This window comes from Trachemys scripta, chromosome 6 (assembly GCF_013100865.1).
Source record: "Trachemys scripta elegans isolate TJP31775 chromosome 6, CAS_Tse_1.0, whole genome shotgun sequence".
NCBI lineage: Eukaryota > Metazoa > Chordata > Testudines > Emydidae > Trachemys > Trachemys scripta.
The window spans coordinates 9,146,470-9,169,748 of record NC_048303.1 but is presented as its reverse complement, the minus strand read 5'-3'; the positions used below and the strand labels follow the sequence as shown (position 1 = coordinate 9,169,748).

The 23,279-nt window shown below is 47.0% G+C and overlaps 1 protein-coding gene across 1 annotated transcript in view; it reads right to left on the bottom strand.

Moving 5' to 3' along the window:
- Positions 1-20,203, bottom strand: part of SETBP1 (SET binding protein 1) — a 336,685-nt gene extending 316,482 nt beyond the window's left edge. The window contains exons 1-2 of the mRNA XM_034774276.1: positions 19,787-20,203; positions 1,886-2,551 (exon numbers count right to left, since the gene is read on the bottom strand). Of these exons, the coding sequence (XP_034630167.1) occupies positions 1,886-2,377 (492 nt within the window). The 5' untranslated portion in view covers positions 2,378-2,551; positions 19,787-20,203. The remainder of the gene's footprint in view (positions 1-1,885; positions 2,552-19,786) is intronic.
- Positions 20,204-23,279: the final 3,076 nt, after the last annotated feature.

The following is a 23,279-nucleotide window of genomic DNA, read 5'->3' as shown; positions in this document are numbered from 1 at the left end:
GGGCTCCGATCCCCGATGGAAGCATCTATGTGCTACAGAAATGCTTGGTGTCACGGACTTAAAAGTCACATACTCTGCCCACACACCAGCAAAAAGCTGCTGAGATCCATATCTTTGAATCTCCTGACCTTTGCATGAGTCAAATCTCATCCTTAAAGTTGCAGTCCTGTAGGCGTTTTGCATGTCACTTCCACAACTATTGTTTGTTGACTTTAAAAAAAAAAACAACAACAACCACTTTAGTTGGATGGCCATGCAGGCAGCTAATCACACTATGATGCTAGTATCTTTAATTTGGCCCTGATTTCCAATAAAAACCCTGGAAGTTCTTCTTGATCCATATACGTCACTATAGTCAGTGTGGGTTCTTATCAGTATGGTTCCACAATCATATGCGTTTGTTTGGACACACAATCATTAACAGCCAGATTGTGATACCGTTATTAACATTGGTTTCTATTTCACACAACAAACACTCCCATTGAAATCAACAGGACTTCTTGTGGAGTAGGTTGTTACTCAGTGCGAGTAAGAATATTAGTATCTGAGCCTAAGCATTTATTTACTTTACTTTAGTGGCTATCCAGATGTCTGGAAATCCGCATCATAGTGGATAAATGGTCCAAAGAAATCACTTCACTGAGTTAAAAGTAACGTATTTCACCCACATGCAGTATGTTATTCACTGGGATCCAGAGAAAAATTCTCCTTGCTTTCAGTCCTCATGAGTTCACACTCCTTAAGATTCACTTTGGCTAAACCAGCGCAGGATCATGCATGTCCACCCAATGTAAAGAATACGAAATCTCAGCCCAAAGGGTATTTCAAGACTATGATAAGCGCCTGGAAGAAAATGGGGCTAATAATGGAGGTATCTTCTCAACCATAACTGTAATGTTGATTACAGCCCGCACAATGCTGTAATCAAGAGTAATGGAGCCATTAGCCCCTTATATAGGTACGAGCGCGTTTGTTCTCTGCACACATACCTGTATTTGACAATGCAATCAAAAGCTTACAAAACAAAGGGATTGAGCAGTTGTGCTCAGACATGTAGCGGTTAGAAATGGGGGGCATCGTTTATCAGTCATTTAATTAATAATCTTAATTCTCAACTACATACAAAACAGAAAAGGCCTTTGAAGGATCAGGATTTTGACCTCCTCAGCACTGGCTATTATAAAGGACAATTCAAGATCATCTTCATATTGTACATGGGACTGCTGGACTGTCCCTGGTTTGTATCAGTTCCGTGTTAACCAAGCAGAGCTTGGCAAATTGGGTGAAGGTTATTTCTTGTGCACACACACATACACACACACACACACATCGGAAACCTTTTGTTCTCAGCTGATTAGTCTAGCCTCTCCGTGACCTTCAGAAGCGCAACTGGTTCTGGGCTGCATGAACTCAAGCAACTGACCACAGCACAGAGGTGCAGGTTACCCAGGTTAGTCCCACTCCCAGGAGTTCTCAGCAAAGCAGATGGTCCCCCCATATAGCGACCAGGAACAGGAAAACCCATTGTGTTCCAAATCTGTTTTGGTAACAGGGCTGGTTCTTATTATTTCTGCAAAAGCAGAGTCCAATACCCAGGGCCAAATCCTGCCCTCAGAGGCATGCAGCTGGCTCCCAACACCTTCCCAAGAGGGCTGGGGGCATGGCCTAGTGGGAGTTGCATGTATGCACCCGTGGGCAGAATTTGGTCCTCATTGTTCAGAATGTCTGATCAGATTATCTCACTCAGTCCATGCAGCACAGTCTTGTGTAAAAACAGGCAAAGGGGGCCAGGGAGAGGTGGGAAACAGCTCAGTTCATCAGCTGTGAACAGCTAATAAAGAGGAAAAATAAATAAGAGGCCATTTGAAAGCACTGGTGTCCTTACCTTCTTTTTGGAGTGCCCTCTGTCCTCCTCTTTAGCTGCTTTGCTATTTTTCCCACCTCGGGAGAGTTTCTGCTCGCCAGACTGCTTGATGGTGATTTTGATCTCAGGTGGGCAGATATAGTTCTCCAGGTTTTTAGGGGGCTTCTTGGCTCTCTTAGTGGTCTGAATTTTCAGTTTCAGGCTCCCCTCTGTAAAGTTAGCCTCCTTGATTGAAAACTCCTGCTCCTCCAGGCCATCTCCTGCCACCCATTTCTCGCTGTCTGCATTGGAAGTGGAATCCACATCTCTCCCAGAACCCAATTCATCCTCTTCTTCTGGCTCCAGTCGTTCTCCGCTCACTGGGATCCCTTTCCCGGAGCCTGAAGCAGGCAACATGGTCTCCCCCGTGCAGCTAGAAGCAGGTGGAGGCTTCGCAGAGGAAACCGTGGCCGGCAGGAAATCCGCCTCACCTCCCCTTTGCCGGGAGCTGCCTAGGGTCTCCCTTGCCTCCATGGCAATCTCACAATGCACTGGAGTTTTATAAGAGGGAAAGGGGGAAGGGGAAGGTGATGAGGAGAAAAGGGGGGAGAGGGGGGAACCCCAGGAACTGAATGGTAACTGTCTGTAAAATTTAAAGTCCCAATAGTCCGGACACTGGAAGGAGCTCAGAAGTGATCAAAGCCGCAACTGTTGAAAGAAGAGAGAAGAAAAAGGAAGTCAGCACTCACGCATGTGTCAAAGTGCAACTGTAGGACTGACTGAAACAGAGCACAACTGGGCTTCCCCAAGATGGGTCCAATCCAGCACAGCACTGCGCACCTGCTGCAAGGTCCTGAGCGCCTTCAGTGAAGCACAAGGGATTTGACAGCACTCAGAACCAGCCAGAACTTGGGCCTAAAATACTAGGGGACAGCCAACCAACAAACAATGACAATGAGCACCCCCATAAGATCGACTGGATAATGAAACATACACACACAGAGATAAACATACGTACATCTACACACTACTTAAGCTGCTTAGATTTGGGATTCATTTGCACCAGATCAAGCTGGAAATGCATCGAGGGTAAAGTTCCACTACTGCTTAGGGCCCTGGAGGAAACCTGGAGGCCAACATTTTCAAAAGTGACTTGTCACTTCACATACCTCCGTTTTTGGATGCCCAACCTCAGAGGGCTGATTTTCAGAAAGCCCCCAGCCTTTGAAAATCAGGCCCCCTTTAAGGTGCCTCAAGTTGGAAACCCCCAAAATGGAAGCACCCATTATCTAATCCCTTTTGAACATCTTGACCGGATGAACAGGAGAAGCTATAGAGTTTCGATTAAGATAAAGCAAAAAAATAGGCACGTTTCACGCAGAGTTATGTAAAAACCAAGACAAACACCAAACATCCAGTGAACAATATTCTAGGGAACCACCTACATGCAAAATCTTAAAGCAAATAAGGATTTCCCAACCCACCCTTTGTAGCAACAAACTGTAGAGGCAACCCTGGGAAATAGCAGTTTGGCCAGTCATCAGTACATATCCCTTGTATAGTCGTTCTAGAACAGAGCTCGGCACGAGAAATCAGATAATCTCTCCTGTGGGGACTGCAGTTTGCATGGCTCTCTACTTTCCACTTTTTAAAGTTCTTCAGATGACTTTAAAGACCAGGGGAAACGATCCTGCGCACACACTCTTTACTCAGATTTCCACTGGAATACCGCCAGAGGTCACTGATCTAACCTTGGCCTGTGACAGTAGTGGTGAAAAGTCCTTACCGTCCTACAGCTAAATGATGTGGTGACTTGAGTACAGTTCCTAGTAGACCGATATCCACATGAAAGCACCATCAATAACACTAACTGGCTTCCTTTTTGGCAGAGGAACTAAGAGCTGTGTAACTCACAGAGACTGAGCTATCAGCTGGCTCTAGAAGTGGTTTCTCTGGCTCATGATAGAGGTACACTGGCAGAGCCTATGGAGACATTTGTGCTCAAGTTACATCTCTTCTGTGGATAGAGATGGGACCATCATGTCCGGAGCAATTGAGCCCACCCTTCCCATAAGCACTAAGTTGAAAGGTATCCCACCTCTGCAAAGGGAATAACAACCCCTCACTCAAAGGGTTTTTTGAAGGATTAATTACCGTATATACTCATTCATAAGCCGAATATTTTTGGTAAAAATGTGACGCATCAAAGAGCGGAGGTCGGCTTATAAACGGGTCTACACCAACATTCAATGATTTGAAACTCTATGGAATCATTGAATTGAATATCTAATACATTGTCATTTTGTTTACCGGAAGCGTCTGCAGGCATGGAGCCCCTCAGCTCCCTGTGGCCGTGGTTCGCCATTCCCAGCCAATGGGAGCTGCGGGAAGTCGCACTTCCCGCAGCTCCCATTGGCTGGGAACGGCAAACCACGACCACAGGGAGCTGAGGGGCTCCATGCCTGCAGACGCTCCAAGTAAACAAAATTTCTCGACCTGCCAGTGGCTTACCCTGATGGGCCAGGAGCCAAAGTTTGCCAACCCCTGAAATATAGGGTTGGCTTATGAAATGGTCATACAGTTTTTGCTATTTTTACCTAACCATCTTGGGGGGTCGGCTTATAAATGAACGGGCTAATGAACGAGTATATACAAGTTAATGCCTGTACATTGCTTTGAACATGGGGAGGTTTCGCTTAACACTAGCTAATATAATTATTAGTTTAAATAGGGGACATATCACACCTGCCTGACTGTTTTGATTATGCAGGGGTAACCCACTCTTGGAGTTTGCCAGCTCCTAGAATGCTGGACTGAGCCACTAAGGGGGTCCTACCCTCTGGACCATGACAAGAATGGCTACCGGAGTGCTCTGACACCATTTCCCAACATGCTTGGAGACGGGGCAGGGAGAGAGGAATTAGAGGAATTAGAAACTCTTGCTGAGGCCAATAGACTTCTGCATGGGGGGAATATGGACAAGCTCTTTGCTGGGTAAAGATGAGCCCGGGTTGCTCAGCCCTCAATGGGAGCTGAGAGAGAAGCCAAACAGCCCAGGGAGCCTCTGGTTAACTCCCCCTCCCCAGTGCCATAAAGGGGTCTTTGAACTGCAGCAGGAAAGTCGCACGGACCAGGCAGTGACAACTCCGCAGAGACGACCGTCCAGACTGGCAGAGATCCAAGCCGGCACTGGCTACCAAGAGCCAGGTGAGACCCCCACAGGACTGAAGACCAGGGAGCTAGGAGAGGATTCTGTCCCACCCAGGCGAAGACACTGTTAGAGGACCCCTTTTCTTTTTGTTGCAGCCAGCCAACATTTGCAGCACTGCAGCACTCGCCTCCGGACTCAGTCTCTGGGTACCATCCGCCTGAGGAGGTGCCAGGGAGGGAGCTGGGGGTTGGGAAGATCTGGGAGTGTTGGGAGGTGGGAAATGTGTTGATGTTTAGTATTCTTCGTTAACTCTAACCTTTTCCTTCCCCGGATCCCATCTTCCTGCTTCCAATAAAGTCCCTCTTTGTTATGTTGTTATTTTGGGGAGTATCATTACTTTGCTGGGTTTGTGTTGAGGTACTTTACTGTTTCCAGTGTGCTGCGTTTTATACTCCTTGCCAGCAGCGGTAGCAATATTGTGACTTGAGCACAGTGAGGAATCACCTTGGGTGGAGACACCAGGTGTCACAAGAACAATTGCACCCAGGACCCAACCCCCGCAAAGAGACAGGAGCAGCCCCTGCAGGTAGCAAGCACCAGGGAGGAGATTTGAGTCCTACCTCAGAGGAAAGGGTACAAACGTAACTGCTCCATCCAGTTAACTGACCTGGCCCCTTGCTATGCTTTGTGCCCAAATAGATGATGGCATCAGGGTCAGAGATACCTTCCATTTCCATCCATGCCAATCAAATAACGCTCCTTATTCATCCGACATTTTGCATTGTTACTTTCCTTACAGAGGAACACACCGTTCCCACCAGAGTACGGAAATAAACATAAGACATTAACATTCTGCTGTGCAGCATTCCTGCAAGTTACTGCTTTGGTATGCATGCAAGTGCAATGGGCACTCTCTACCGGACCTCCACCCACAGGACATTAACCCCTTCCTCTGCTGGTAGAAAGAGCAAGCAGTTTCTTGCAGAGAATGTCTATTCAAACAAGCAGGGCACCAGGATGTGCCACTTCCACTGGGCAGCAATGGAGGCCGCTTCCGTCTGCAGAGAAGCGGCTACAGCATCCAACCCATCAACAAAACGTGAACTAGATTTGAACATCATTTCAAAACAGGGCCCAGAACAAAACCCTGAACCCGAACTCTGGGAAGTTCATATAGAGATTGGAATTTCTCTCTACGCGGCTAAGGACTGACCCAAACCTAGGCTTCTACCCCAAACTTTGGATCTGGATCCCATCTACATGCCTGACTCTGATCTAAGTTACATCAACGTAAATCAGGAGTAGCTGAATAAAGTCATCTGTGCTACATTCACACCAGATGGGTGTAAATTGGGTCAGATTAGGTCCTAAGAATCTTGGCGTCACCTTATGTTAGAATCTGCAAACCATGATATCAACAGACTTGCAGCAATAAACAAACAATGATGCACTATATCTCTGTACAGGAATTAAATGGGTCATTGGTTAAGGTAGCTCATTATTCTGCATCAGGGTTCATAGTTAAATGATTTGGGCAATGGGACATTATACTTGTCTTTCTTGTTTGGGCAGACTACACATGCTTTGACTAGTTAGGAAACCTCAGTTCAACCTCCTGAATAAGCAGTCTCCTGGGTAGTTCCCCACCTCTATTCTTTTCCCCAGCTTCAGGCATGCCAGTGCTGTGAGAACTATTTCAAATTTTAAAGCACTAGGCATGAAGACAACACTAGACACGCTAATGGCAGATACCACAGGAGTAAGTCACTCAGTAGGAGCAATGTTATTTCTACCAATGTGACAATACCCTTTTGTTAGTGTATCCCTAAAGCCTCACCCACAAAGATACGAGGTTATAGGCATCTTTGGAGATGAAGAAAACAAAATTAGTAATCAGTAAGAAAAGCTTTAGACAACTTCTGTTTTCTTCATAGTTATAAAGTCAAACTCCAAACCAAATCCTGGGTCCGAATATTGGGAAAGTTTCGTCCCTGATTCAGATATCGTGGCTGGGGACTGACTCTAGTCGTTTTGCATTGTCACATGGCTCTGCTGTTCCAGGTTTCATCAGGGACTGCAAGTGAAAGTGCCAAAATAAAGCAAGAAAGGTTCTTCTGGCCCAACTGGCTGTGTGGAGAACTGGAATTCTAGTGGGAAAGTTTAATTTACCTATTTTATAGGTCCAAAGGGCTGGGCTAATTCAGTCTTTTAAATGTTTACCCAAACTAACCTTCCAGATCTTTTGAGATTTACAGTGTTAGGTGATGGTCAATAACCTACTACAGGTGCATCACATTCTCTGAAATAAATTCCCAGCAGAAAGTGTAACCACTAACAAGCCTTGATTTGGAGGAAGGATAATTCACAGGTGAATGAGATGAGTTTCAGAGAATTTAGCATTAGTTCTTCATTAGGGAGTTTTTCCATAGTTCAGCTGATAAATGCAGAGGAAGGAACAAATTCTATGTGCTAAATTCTGTTTATGGATGTTCATATCCACTTCAATGGGATTCAGATGTACATATCTAAGCGCAGGATTTGACCCTAAGAGTTGGACATCCGAGACCTCTACCACAATAGGATATGAGTTTGTTTCCTTCTGTTGCTTCAAGCAGCTACACAAACTCTCCAGTGTGGACATGCCAGAACGGTAAACTGATTAAGCAGAGCATTTGCTAATGACTGAAACAGCATCCACGCACTAGATGCTTGTGGGGGAGAAGTGCTACAGAATTTTGGATTCTACGTGTAAGGAGGTGCCAACTCTGTGCTCGCTTTGCTCTTTACACAATAATAACTATATAAAGAAACCAGACAGGAACAGCCACATCCCAAATACTTGTCTTTACTAAAGATACACAAACATGCCTCATACAAACTGCTACCCTGGCTGATTTCTTGCAGCTTTTAAAATATAGTGAGCACCTCTAGATGGCTCTCAAACTATTTAAAGGGATACCCCTCTAAGCCTAAACACTACAATATACAAACTGAAGTCACTACTGCAGCTACTAAAGCTTCTCTTTTCATTCCCATAGCTCAAAGTGCCTTACAAAGAAAGTAAATACAATTAACCCTATTTACCTATGGGGAAACTGAGGCACCGACAGGGGACGTGTCTTGCCTGAGGTCAGCGATGGAGTCAAACTAAAGCCCAAATCTGACTCCCACTCTGGTGCCATAGCCACTGGACCACTTTCTCCATGTGAGATACAATTGCTATTTAACAGCAAAATCCCTAACCACTGATAAAACAACAAAAACCTAGGAAGCTTCTCCACTTCGTCCATTTAAAATTGCACAAAGCACTGGGGAATATACAACAGTATTTGACAATCATGTATCACCTTTCATTCCAAATGATTCCAAGCTACTTCACCAATTATATACCACCACTGAAATGCAGCTACCTCTGGGGTGGAGGCCACCAGACAACATACAGTACACTCAGGGGAAAGTTTTGGCCAAAGACACTTGAAAAGTGTCAATTAATCTGCAGTAGCCACATGAGGCAGCAGGAGCTTGGGTTTTAAAGTCTCATAAAAAAGTTTAAAAGTTTTGCTGGCATAGTTATAGTGGTTGGAGTGGGGGGGAAAAAATCACACTCCAACCATAGCAAAAACCGTAGCGTAGATGCAGGGATACTGACAAAACAGTCCTTCCCGCAAGTATAGCTTATCTCATATATGGAACTGGGATAGCTATGCTGCCAAAGGAATTCTTCTATACATTGCATCGACTCAGGGTCAGTTTGCCAGTATAGTTATACCAGCAAACCCTTTCTAGTGTCGGCAAGGCCTGACATACAGAAAGCTGCAGGGCCCTCAGTTTATCTACTTTGGGAAAACAAAGACGTCTCTCCCAATTCCACTAGTTTCAAAATGTCTAGGAATTTCATACATGATGTTCAGACCACTAAGGGTATGTCTACACAGGGATAAAAACCTATGACTGGCCTGGGTCAGTGGACTGGGGCTCAGGCTCTGGGGCTGAAAAATTGCTGTGTAGACGTTTGGGCGTGAGCTGAAACCCAGGCTCTGCGAGGGTGGAGAGTCCCAGAGCTCCGTCTCCAGTCCGAGCCTGAACATTTACGCAGTGATTTTTAGCCCAGCAGACCGAGTCAACTGAGCTGGGCCAGGTGTGACCATGCCACAGGGCTTTTATCCACCTATAGACGTGCCCTGAGTTATCGCCTCTGGCCACAAAACTCTAAAGAGACCTAGTCGGCATTGGCAGGGCACTGGAAAAGGCACCATGACAGCTCTTTTCCATCTCTGCGACGGGTTCTACAATAAACATCCTTCTGCCCTTCACCTGTGTTGGGCCTATCACCTCCATCACAGGAACAAGGGGGAGGAAGACGTCCCTTTCAAGCTAAACCAACCCACAGAATCAATAAATGAGGGACCGTAGAGGTCTTGGTGATGTACTTTTCCTACAACTCTTCAAAGTTTGACACTTAATCTGGTTGGTTGGTTGTTTTAATATAGAATAAAGGTTCCTACATGCCTGTGGAGGCACTTTTAAATATTTTGTATATCTAAACAAACACAGAGGAAGAATCAAATCCTCAGGAGATATAAATAAGGCACAGCTCCAGGGAAGCCAGTGGCTCTGTTGGTTTACTAGTGCGAAGCATCTGGTCAACCAACAATAAATGTAACCTTCACTCGTTTTCACTGGACTCCTACAATCTAAAATCTAACTCTGTTCCAAACCTTTCATCATTTTATTGGTGCTCAATAAAGTGCAAGGCAAGTAGGAATCAGGACGTCCCATAAAGCGATGTTCAACAGCCAAATGTCAGAAAGGCTGGGGATGGACTAGGTAACCCGCTGTCTAGAAGTATCTTGCAACCATGTGATTCTGCAGCTAGCTGTGTACACACACACACACACACACACACACACACACACACACACACACACACACACAGATAAAGACAAACAGAAATGAAGGCCCATGCGCATCCATAATTATACAGGCATGTAGGTGTACTACACACATACTTATCTGTCTCTTCAACATAAAGACATTAAATGGTAAATTATGGAATCATATTTGATTCCATAATTAGGTTGAGGTTCCATAATTCGATCAGATAGGTACCTTTCTATGTAAGTACCTATCAGAGGAGCACTGAAGGGAGGGCCAACTGAATGATCAAACAACTGACTCCACCATAAATCACAAAGCCCATAAAAGACATACTGCCCACGGTGCTGCTGCAGAAACCACAGACAAGTTTTGAGCAGTGAATATCCGGGGACAACCCCTGATGCCCATACCCAAGGTGGGGTTCTGAGTCTGCACAGCAACAGGCTTGCAGGAGTTCCCCGTTTGCACATGCATGTTGAAGACTAGTTGTGTCTAAGTGGGATGCACTTAAAATTACATGAATATTTTTTCATGCACACAATTGAAACCTGGTGATTATTTGCACTTCCTTCCTTTCTCCCACACACTCACCACCCAACTCAGAGCAACGTGCCTCACCACCCCTAGCAAGCCATCAAGCAACATCTCTCACATCCCCAAGTGCCTGTCACAAAGGGGCAAATTCTTCACTGACTTATACTCTGTGATAGGGACGGCTCTATGTGTTTTGCCGCCCCAGGCACGGCAGTCAGGCCGCCTTTGGTGGCATGCCTGCGGGCGGTCCACTGGTCATACAGATCCGGCGGCGTTTCTGCGGGTGCTCTTCCAGTCCCGCGCCTTCGGCGTACCCGCCGCCGAATTGCCGCCGAAGCCGCAGGACCGGCGGACCTCCCGCAGGCATGCTGCCAAAGGCAGCCGGACTGCTGCCCTCACGGCGACCGGCACGCCGCCCCCCGCGGCTTGCCGCCCCAGGCACGCGCTTGTTGCGCTGGTTAAAACTGCTGTTGTTAAAACTGGTGTAAATGAACTTTCATTAGATTCACACTTGTGTATCTAAGGGCAGAATGTGACCCACATCTCCCCAGTGAAGGCCATGTGTTGCCCAATCCTCTGATTTGTATTACAATCGCACCTGGAGGGCCAGACGGAGATCACAGCGAGGCACATACAAACCCAGTGGGAGATAATCCCTGCCCCAAGCGGCTTACGCACTAGACAAGTCAAGAGGTGAATGATTTGCCCAAGATCACCCAGCAAGCCAGCAGCAGAACACAGAACACAGCTCTCCTGACTCCCAGGCCACTGATCTCTCCCCTGGACCGTGCTGCACAGAGTATAACGCACCGTAGCAATGCAGAGCACAGCGTGGTCTATAGTAGTATGACCCACCACAGGAAACAAGCTATTTCTATAATAAGAGCAGCAAGCTATTTGGGGGACAGCAGCAACCTGACCTGAGGAGGGTACTCTGGATAGCTGCTTAGCCTAGATGATCACAATGGTCTCTTCTGGCCTTGGAATCTGTACTGGAAGTATTCACAGCTACTACAAATGGAAAATGTATAGTATTTAGAAAAAGGATATAGAAGTAGAGGCCAACTATGGAGAACAAACTCCAGGCAATTCCATCAGTTCCATCTTACCAAACTTCCCTAGTCTGACCTGGCTCTTGGAAGTCTGCCATCCAACACGGTAGCCTGATTCTAGCACAGACGTGGTAGCGCTCTAATCTCTTTCTCTCCCTCTGATCAAACATTCCCGGCTGCACCCAGAAACTTGCTGAAAATGATTCCTCTGCATAAATCATTAACGCGTAGTTTTGTTGTATTTATAGCTGCTGCCACACTTTTTTTTTTTTTTTTGAGGGGGAGGGCAGAAGGGGTTGTGTGTGTTTTTGTTTTTTGTTTTCCCCTGATGCAAATGCCAGGGAGTCCAGCACTCCCTCTTTCAGGGCAAAAAAAGTGCATTTGATAGGGGATGCAAAATGACTGGGCTAGGTACCCTTGCCACAACCCCGAAACGACGGCACAAGGATGCACAACAAGAAGACTGCAATCCAGTGTCCCTCCTTCACCTTGGCTGCATGCTGTCCAAAGAGTCTCATGTGACCAAACTTTGTTTATTTCAAATGAGATCATGCCTATGAAAGGTTGGATTTTGGGGGGAGCGTATCACAATGTGGTTTTGTTATTAAAGCCCTGACAATGACCCAGATTCTCAAAGATCTTTACGCCCATTGATTTCAACTAGAGCTAGGCACCTGGATACCTTGGAGGACCAAAGTAGTTGGCGCTGTACAACACACATATAAGGACTGTCCTTGCACCAAAGAGCCTACAGTGTCAAAGAGCATCTGAGATATGCTGGGACACCAAGAGGAAAGTGTTAATTTGGAACGTAGATGGCGGTAGTTTAGTTTTGCTTCTTCTCGTTATCCTCTTCTAAAGAGCTGGAGCAGAGAGGGCCTTTGATTGACATCGATTAGAGTTGAGGGGAGCTGGTGCATTGGAACTGGGAGGTCACAGCTTGGAGGTGTGATTCGGAGTGTGAGTAGATAGATTCAGGCTGGTGCGCTAAAACTAGCAAGGTTGACATTGCAGCCCAGCGGTGGCTTGCACTAGTCACCCAAACTCGGACCTAAAGGGCTGGGTGGGCTTGGACTCAGCTAGTCGCTGCACCACGACTCCTCAAAGCTGCTATTTCCCTGTTGAATTGTGTCTCCACACCTGTGTCCATTGGGGAGGAAGGCAAGGCCGAGACAAGCCCAGCGTTACCATAGTTAAAGACCAAATGCTGCCCTCAGTTACTCCCCTGTAATCCTACTGTCTTCGGTGAAGTCTGACAGATGAAGCTTGGGGCAGAATTTGGCTCCATATATACAAGCACAAGGGCAAAGTTAAGATTATCCATTCGTCTTTAATATGCAGATATTCTGACATTTGTGGGCTTTCAGTTGCATCACTACCATTTCTTGCATATAATTTCCTGAGTTTTTTTACTTTAAAAGAATTCCCGGGTCTGTAACTAACCCTGTCCATGTGCTGAGGCACAATAGAACCTGCAAATATCATGAAGGCCACACTTTAAAACTTACAAGGTGCTAGTTAGTCAGAGGCAGGCTATAGTCCATTGATACTGCAGCCCAAGTACAAATACGGTACAAAGTTGCTAGAATGTACCCTTAGAATGGCCTAAACTAATCCCAAATCAGCAGAAAGACTCCCATTAACCTCAATAAGTATTTTATTAGACCCTAAATGTATATGGACCAAGATAGTTCCAGAGATTGCTGATTGAAACATCGATAGGTATTAAGGGAGACTGTCTGTATTAATCAGTGGTACAGCATTTATATATATATATATTTTAGCAGGGTCCCTATTAAGAATAAATAAACCAACTTTCTTCAAACTTATCTTGATTTTTAGGACCCAGTGAGATCTGCTAGCCATGCTCAAGTGGTAGAAAATCAGTGCAGTGTTCTTAAAAGTTATGAATATTTAAATTAGGCAAGCTTTCAGTGGCTACCACTTATCCATCTGAACGCTTCTGCACAGTGCATCTCTAAGGGCATATCAACAGACAAAGTTTTCTATTGGGTATGCTTGGTATGCAATTTTCAAATGGTCATAACTTTTGTGACTCAAAACTTTTTTCTCTCACACCAGGCAAAGGCAGAAGTTCGCAACAAGCACTACCTTCCTACTAATTTATCTGTTCAAATTCCGGCTGTTGCCCAGTCTAAAAGTGGGTGGTTAGAAATAATTCAAAAGGCAAAGGTGATTTCCCCCTGCTCCCACACCTTTTCTGAATCAATTACATGGCAACTAACAACGGGAGGGAATTTGCTCAACCGTTCCCTCCTCCCACGCCCCAAAAAAACTCCATCAACCAAACAACACTTGAAATTGTTCAATGCAAAATGTGAAAGTTACATATGCAAACACGGGTTGATAACTGAAACCAGTTAAGACTAATAGGTGCCCACAATAATACTTTGCATGTAAACAGCCTTATTCATCCGAGGACCTCAAAGCACTTATCAAATGTACTTAATTAAGCCTCTCAACTTCTCTGATCCCTTATGGAAAAGCACTGAAGAATTTAATAGAACATTATACCCTTGGTATTGAATATTGTTATATTCCTGCTATAGAATTCTATAGGAAAAAGTATACAGAAAAGATTTCATTCTCTAGCAAATTAATAGGATTCCAGATTAATTTCTATAGAAGTTTGTTAAATTCATTGAGGCCCAGAAGTTCGGGCCTCTCTCCATTTGATATAGATATAAGATAACAAAATCATAAATAAATTAATAGTAGCAGGTTGGTTTTAACATCCAACTATTACTTTACCACAGCTTGCCGCAATGGCAAATTATTTTTTTGTGGTTTATACCACTATCCTCCCCTGTGCTGGCTGGATGGGATACAAAACAAACCCAACGCCAATCCAAAAGGGGAAATGGTCTTTTTTCCCCACATTCTAGATGATAAACAGAATCCACTTCTCCCAACTCCTTGCCATACTTCCGCAACTTGTGGAAGACATGCTGGATTGTTCCCAGGCTTTTGTCCAATTTAACTAATGTTGTTGCTTGTTTTGTTCTCCACATTCAGTTAAATGAGATTGTGGAATCCAGACAGCATGTTGGGGAGTTCTGCTTCTTCACAGCATCCTGTAGGTTTCTAAGCAGGTCAGAATATGCAACAAACTTTTCAAGCAATGTCAAGAGAAAAGTTCATTCTTAAAAAGAAAAGACGAACTTTGAGCCTGGCTTATGCGCCGTTGTGTTAACAATGCACAGCTGCAATTTGGTCATGTGTCTGAATAAAACTGGGGAATGGGCCCAACCCATAAAATCTGGATCCACTTTCAGATCAGATAGCGTCTCAAAGCTAAGAGACCTGGTTCCAGAGCTCTGACTCACGATCATCTCTAAATAAGATGGCAACTTTCTAAAGGAGTAATTGTATTTCCTCCATAGTATTTTAGGGGAAGAACAACCTGTTGACGTTTTAAGGTGGAAAGAAAAAAGTGACAGACTAGAACTAGAAAGCCAGCAGCAAGGCATTGTGGGTACTTGCCCCCCAAAGTTCTCCTCATGCATTAATCCACACACACCTGATATTCCATTGACTCCAATTTGAGATTTATTTTAACTCATGTCTCCAAACAGAGAATGCTGATACACTAACAGTCCCTATGTTCCTAGTGAGCAATGTGTAAAACTACAGGCTAGATTTTCAGGTGGCTTTCACCTAGCCCTTAACTGTGTGGGTGGGGATTTTGCATGAGCACCTATTTGCATTATCCTCCATGTGTGTGTCTAACTGCTGGATTTGCATGCACCATAATTGTGCATGCATACAGTATAGACAAAGCAAGGCCACATTGCAAAAAACTGGCCATAAATATTATTTTACACTGGTGCACATCATTGATTTTAAACTGTAGCACACTTTTGTGCCACTTTTTTGCCTTGCCTTCACAAAACAAACTCAGATGCAAAAGTCTTTGAAATTCCTCTCCTTACAAAGATCAGCTAAACTGTGGTGACATGTAGTTATTCTAAGGGGAACTGAGGGAGATCATCTGGGTATACTGATAATAATCACTCATCAATTCATTGGGAGAGATATCAGTTCCACCACAGTAATCCTTTGGACTCCAGAACTGTGTTATGTGGTTCATTAGACAATAGCATCTCTTGCTATTGGTCGGGTCAAGAGTCAAAACTGGAGCATAATTGCAAGTCTCCAAGCACAAGGCAATAGTTTTTCAGTCCTGGAGGGTGTTGTCCAAAGGGGAAAGAAAACAGAAGGGAAAGATTAAGTATGAGCAATTGAGCCCTACTGAGAGGGCAGAAAAGTCACTGGAATTGGGATTAGCCAAAATCTTGTAATGAAAAACAAAAGCCCTGTTGGTAGGCTGGTATATATACCTAAGAGGTGTGAAGAGGCGGGGAGGGGGGAAGGGAGAGGCTGGAGGGCAGGGGAAGGGGAAAGGAGCTAAGAGGGAGGAAATAAAAGGGGATTAAGTAATAAATGAAGGCAAAAATGATGTTTTTACATTGTAAGGAATTTATGGTCGATAGATGCTCAGTATTATTTTTAGTTAATTGGAAATACCAATTTGATTAATTTGGGATCGGGTTCATTCTAAGTGTTTTAATTGAAATTATACTAAATAACAAACCTTAACAAAGAAACTCTATAGAACTAAATGGTTCCACTATTACTAATCAAAGCCTTTATTTCTTTTGTTTGCCAGCACCTACTATACTTTATGGCTTTGCACAAACCTAACACACCATTTCAAATAAATAAATGGAGATATCCTATCTCCTAGAACTGGAAGAGGCCTTGAAAGGTCATCAAGTCCAGCCCCTGCCTTCGCTAGCAGAACCAAGTACTGATTTTGTCCTAGATCCCTAAGTGGCCCCCTCAAGGATTGAACGCATAACCCTGAGTTTAGCAGGCCAACGCTCAAACCACTGAGCTATCCCTCCCCCTTCAGATAGCTCATCCTCTTAAAATGATAATGTGTTAATCTAGGCTGGGGTTTTTGGGCAGGAACCAAAGAGCTCAAGCAACTTGAAATAACATCAGCAAAACATTATTTATTCCCCAGCCCTAGTTGCAGAGAAAACAGAGGTTTTCTTGGCTCCTTTACTTCTCAACAGATTTCTGGTTTCAATTAAAATTTTGGGTCTGAGAAGTTTAAAAAAAAAAAAGTCAAAGGAAGGAGAGGCTGGAAGAGAAATCTCCAATCCCTGGGTGTTTTTTTTTTCTCTTTACATAACCATTCCAATCACAGCAGAGATTAAAGTACAACTACATTGTTTGCAGAACTTGTTTTTAACCATCTTTCTCACTCTACTGCCACATAGCTACTGATTGGGGGCATTAACAGAACTGGGGGCTAAGGTAACAGAATGTGATTACACAGAAGGAGATCCACTTGTATATTTGTTTCCATTTAAATCAAAACTTTCCTCTCTCTTCTATAAGGTCACAGACACACATTTCCCTAGATTTGTAGCATCCTTGCCTAGTGCTAGAAGGACAATTGCACCATTACTGTTGACTGCAGCAAGTTAGTCTTCTGTCTGCAGGGGCTGTTTAATCAATTGTTACCATTTGGGTCCATAATATTAAACACAGGATTGGATTTGCCCGCAATTCTTTACCCCTGAAATCCTCGTGTCAATACGAAAGGAATCAAATGACTTCCCCTGACAGCAAAGGACTAGCAGGATCAACATTTTACTTGCCTAGAACATACTTTTAATTTGACAGATGTACATATAAGGCAACACACTGCCTACCCGGTGGCATATCGCAGCCTGGATAGACTATTGCAGAACCGCTGCTACCCAAGCTGACCCAGTCTACTGGCTTGTTTACTCCTAGCCGGTAATGAAACACCTTCATTTTCAGTATTCAAAAGAGAAATATTGTTTCCCCTTGTATGTCCCCCTAATACATGTGTTTGCCACCTACTCCTCCCCGTGCTCAGCTCAGATTACAGTATTACCACGAACGGCAACAACTGTGCCTCTGATACCCGCAAAACCTTACAGACCAGAGGGAGAGGTGCATTAACTAGAAGCAACACACACGGAATCGATTTTTAGGCGAACTTTTCCAGCGCTCAAATCTAGCCCTTGCGCCGGTCTGCGTGTCACAGCCTCATCTCCATCCTCCACCCCGCTGCGAGCACTCAGACTTGGGAGCGAGCAGCCCGGTCAGCAGCTATCTTAAGACACATATAAAAACACGCGCAGGCACAGACGCAATAGATCCTCGAGGCATCAGGGCAGAGAGATAAACGTGTCTGGGCGATCGTGCCCAGAACTGTCACAGCCGCCACCAGAGAAATTGACCTGGAGTCTTTTCAAGACAGCATCTGAATTCTCTCTTCCTGCAAGCACATCTCCCGCCCTGCCATATCACCCCCCCCCCCACATACACACACACACACCATTCACCCTCTTTTTACACCCCCTCAGCATCAATTAGATCATGTGAACTGAAGACAGGGGCTGCTCCCTCGCCCCTGCTTCAGAGACGCGATTTTCAGCAAAGTGGATCAAACCTTCCCGCCCAACTGGGGAAGGGAAGTTTGGCGCTGGGTGGGTGGGTTCCGTCACGGGGACAGATCAAATGTCTGCAGCTCAAAGTCCCCGATACAGGGGGTGGGGGAGGCTGTCTGAGGGAACTGAAACTGACAAGCGGTGTCAGTTCCCTTGGCAGGGTCCTTTTCAGGGCGATCATTGCCACGAGCACCTACCCCCCCCCCCCCCACAAATCCAGTTTGACTTTCGATGCACATGGCCAGGATCCCACATTTGGCCGCTGAGGACTTTAGAGGGGGGGTTGCTGGGGGCCGCGGGGGCGCAAATGCTTGTGCCGAGAAGCTGCTCCTTCGGTAAAGAGTTTCTTACGGCAGATTGCCCTTTTAGCATTAGACGTCAACCATGAGATTATCAGTGCAGTTTATTTGAAGCGGAAACGAATCGGAAATCCTTCTCTCAACTGCCTTTTTAGACATAAATACACACACAGAGAGAGACGCTTGCGGACAACACAACAGGCTGTCCCGCCGTGGCCTGTTTATTCCGTGTGTGTCATGCTACGCACACACATGTCCACGTACATCACACACACATACACACACACAGGATCATCACAACGTGAGGGGGCATCAGCCCAGTTTCAGGCTCAATAAGTCTTATCTCCCACTGCCAGGCAAGGAAACGTGTCCACGATTTCCAGTTCAAACCAGGGCGCTGCTTGGGGAGGGGTGAATTTCACCATGCCTTGGTTTGACAATAGCTTCTCTAACCTGCAGACTGATTTTACAAGCCAGCGTCCTTTCCTGCCCCACCATCATCTGGCTTTTTGCATGTCCCAGCCCCTAGAAGCTTTAACTCCAGTTATGCCCTGGTTTTATTTCAGGGAGGTGGCGAGGAATAATCAGGGATGTATTATTAACAACGCGGTTTACTTCTGAAACAAACAGGAGGTGTGTGTGTGGGGGGGAATCCTGCGTTGTTAATTACCCACCCCCGGGCTTCTTGTACACACAAACACGGGTGACAATACAGTAAATGTTGAAAAATTGGGACAGGGGGTGGGGGGCAATAGGAGCCTATATAAGAAAAAGACCCCAAAATCAGGACTGTCCCTATAAATACGGGACATCTGGTCACCCCAAGTCACACACACACACTTGTTTGTTACTGGAAATTGCCGCTTTTATGGAGTGCGTGTCCTTTTCAATGTCAAAATAAACCCAGATCATTTCAATGGGCTGGTGTGAAGGGAGCACGAACACACAAGGGCTTTAAGTCCTTACGAGAAGTGTATTGGATTTAAACACACCCACCCACCCCATCCCGTCTATAGCTATTACAAAAATCAGATACATTAAGAAAGGGAAGTGGGGGGGGGATCCCCAGCAAGGTTACAATGTTGCTCTCTAGCTCCACTTAACCGGCAATTTACAAAGGGGAGGGGGGAATCTGCCAACTCCCCCGCCACACACACTCCTGCCACCTACCCCACACCACCATCAGAAAGGCTCAGACAGACCAGGGAAGGGAGATGGGCGTGCAGGGGAGGGGGAATGAAATACATGATACAAACTCCTCCAAAATGCACCCACCCCGGGAGCACGAGCCAGCCGAAAGGGGGGCCCCGGAGGCGGGGGTGGGGGGAAGGAAATCACATACACCCGGAATATAAATGCACAAAAATAAAGACCTTCCCGCGCCATTGCAAAGTCACCCGGGGTGGGGGGGGGAAGGCAGGCGACCGACATTAACTTTCGCATGCAGCCCAAAGAAAACAAACCCGCCCGTGCAATCCGGAGCGAGATTTCCACGGCGACGCGTGTTTACTAACCCATAGCCCCCCAAACCGGAGCGGGGCTTCTCGGCTTCGTCTCTCGGATCCCCCACTGGGTCTCTTCTCTTTTTAGATCCCGGTTCCAATCCCTCGCCGGAGCCCCCAAAGGTGTTCTCGCTTGTGCTGCGGCAAAGCCATGGCGGTGCTCATCTGTCAGATAAGGGGAGCACACGCAGAGGAGCCGGAGGGAGGGGGGGGCGATCGGGGCCGGGAGGAGGAGGGGGGGTTGGGTGAGAGAGGGGGAATGCACGGAGATAGAGAGAGAGATGATAGAGAGATAAATAGAGAGGGATAGCTCGAGCAGGGGGGAAAATGGCGTCTGGCAAGCCGGAGTCAATCACATTCACAGTCCCGGCTCATTTTAGCAGGATCCGAAATAAAAATGAAAAGGAGAAAGGGGGAGGGGGGGGGGGGGAAAGACGGGAGGAGGAAAAGGAGAGGAGGGGAGGGGGGAGAATCAATGCACCGGATAAAATCCTGGCTCTGGAATGGATGGAGCTGCTCCCGCGCTCGTCCTGGCTTTTTAAAGGGATGCTGCTCGGTGGGGAGAGACGAAGCGGCTCCCCCCACCCCTCCCGCCCTTTCCCCCGTGCGCGCAGAGGGGGATTGCTGGAGAGTGGGGAAAGGTTTTGCTGATCGCGGCAGTTTAATCAGGGCTGAAGCGCTCTGCCTCTGTGATTGCTGCTGGCGGCTTGCTCCATGGCTCCCCCTACGCTCCCCGGGTGCCTTCAGCCGCTCTAGTCCCGGAGTAGAGTAAGGGGGAAAGGGAGCGGGGAGCGGATCAAGATTATTTTTAATGGGGGGGTGTCACTGCTCCTGCTGCCCGGCCGGATCGCTCCCGGACAGGCAGGCTGAGGCTCCACGCCGGGGCTAGGGGCCGGGGGCTGCGTTTTGCGCCCTGGTGGGCTGCATTGTTGTTGTTGTTTTTTTCCTTAAAGGAGGTAGGGGCGGTGATGAGTTGTTTAAGCCGATCGCTGAGCTGATGGCTTCGTCTCTCCGTGCCGGGGCTGGTTTTCTCTCTCCCGGAGCCTGGCAGCAGCAGTAGTAGGGTTTTCTGTTGGTGGTGGGTTTGGTTTAAAGGATCAAACACACACACACACAAGAGCTGTAACGCTCAGCGCTGGGTTAATGTACTCAACACTGCCACTACCTGACACAACCGCAGCAGTGTTGGGGGCAGGGGAGAAAAGCCAAAGAAAAGAAATAGAGGGGGGGGGGGAGAAAATCAGATTGGTTCTGTCTACCCCACCACCACACAGACAGAGCGATTTCACATTACAGCCCCAGAGGTTTATTTTAAATAATGGCACGCATGTACCATGCTCCTGTGATCTATGATTGCTTATACACGGCTTTCCTGGTGAGGAGGGGATTGTTACAGTCTTGAGGGTCCAGGCCTTACACACAGGTGTCAATTGTTACTCGCCTGAGTAATCCTATTGAAAACAATAAGGATGAGTGAGGACTAAACAGGTGAGTAAAGGTTTGCAGGGTGGTGCCTTTACTCAGAAATGTGCATGCCCATGAAATTTCATATGCAACCGGGGTGTGTGTGTGTGTGTGGGGGGGAGTTAGCCTAAAATATCTTAGGTTCCTCCACAATAGGGTTTTCTTATTTTATGGAATTGTATGGGCTACCCCATCCTGCCACTTGTATTAAGAGCTAGGCTATAGCCCACCTGCAAAGGACCAGGGTGTATAAAGATAGCAATGATACAAGGAACTTCTCCCCTTTAAACCAGCATGCAGGCGCCAGACAACCCCTACAGTCACCTGAGTGCCAGGACTACCTGAGGCTAGCTACCTGAAATGGGGTGATCCATCCCCATCAGACACAAGGGTGTGTGCATGCTATACACCTCCTTCAGAGTGTAGCAGCCTGGGGGGTTCCCTAGAAGTCCCTCCTTCTAAGAGATCCAGCTGGATGGTGAGGTTCTACTTGTCCTGTAAGGCACTGTAGAAGGGTTCGGCCGGGTTAATCCCTCTCCGGGGCAGCGGGGAACCAGACCGCCTCACTACACCCCTCCTCCCCCGCTTAAGTCTGTCTCCCACTTGTCAGGGCCAGACTCTTCCATACCTCCCAGGCGGGACAGGAAGTCAGCATTAGCGTGGTCCTTGCCTGCCCTATGGCGAACTGTAAAGGCATAGGGCTGTAGCGCCAGGTACCAACGCTGCATTCTCATATTATTATCCTTCATTCGGGCCAGCCACTGGAGTGCAGCGTGGTGGGTGATCAACGTGAACGGGACTCCGAGGACATAGTAACGCAAGGTGTCACAAGCCCACTTTACCGCAAGGGCCTCCTTCTCCACCACCATGTAGTTCTTCTCCTGGGGAAACAACTTCTGGCTAATGTATAAGACCGGGTGTTCTTCCCCATCCACTTCTTGGGACAGAACGGCCCCAAGTCCTACTTCCGAGGTGTCTGTCTGGAGGATGAACTCCTGGTCGAAATTGGGGCTATATAGGACTGGTTCACGGCAGAGACTTTCTTTGAGTGTCTGGAATGCGTTGTCGCACTCTCAGGTCCAAACTACCCGCCGGGGACTGTCCTTGGTCAAAAGCCCGGTCAAGGGGCCTGCGATCAAAGCGAATTGGGGAATAAACTGCCGATAGTAGCTGACAAGTCCCAGGAACTGGTGCACCTGGCGCTTCATGGTGGGCGGTGGGCAGGTTGCGATGGCCTGAACCTTTCCCACGAGGGGCTTCACTTGTCCTTTCCTGATGGTGTTGGTTGGCAAGAGACTACCTATGTGGCATTTCTTTGGATTGGCCGTTAACCCTGCTGCTCGCAGGGATCTCAGGACCACCGCTACCCGCTCTAGGTGGTCCTCCCAATGGCGGCTGTAAACAACCACATCATCAAGGTAGGCAGCCGCGTAGTCTCGGTGGGGTTGAAGGAGGCAGTCCATCAGCCATTGAAACGTTGCCAGGGCCCCATGGAGGCCAAAGGGCATCTGAGTAAACTGATACAGGCCCATGGGGGTGGCAAAGGTGGTCTTGTCCTTGGAGGTAGGATCGAGGGGGATCTGCCAGTATCCCTTGCTCAGATCAAGGGTGGTGATGAAGCGGGCCTCTCCTAACCGGCCCAGCAGTTCATCTACCTGGGGCATCGGATACGCATCAAACTTTGCTATAGTCGATGCAGAACCGTTGCATGCGATCGGGCTTAGGTACCAGTACCAGTACTACCGGGCTGCGCCATTCGCTCTGTGATGGTTCGATGACTCCCAGGTCCAGCATGGCCTGTACTTCTTCTTCAACGACCTGCCACATGTGATGTGGCAAGGGCCTGGTCGCCCCCCGGATCACCACACCAGGCTCCGTCTGAATAGTATGATGGATGAGGGTTGTGTATCCCGGTTGGGCTGTGAAAGTTTGCGGGAATGCTTGCAGAAGGCACTGGGTCTGCTTAAGTTGCTCCTTGGTCAGTGTCTCCCCGAGCTGGGGTCCTGCGGGGTCCTCCGTATGTATTACGTGGGGGCCCAGC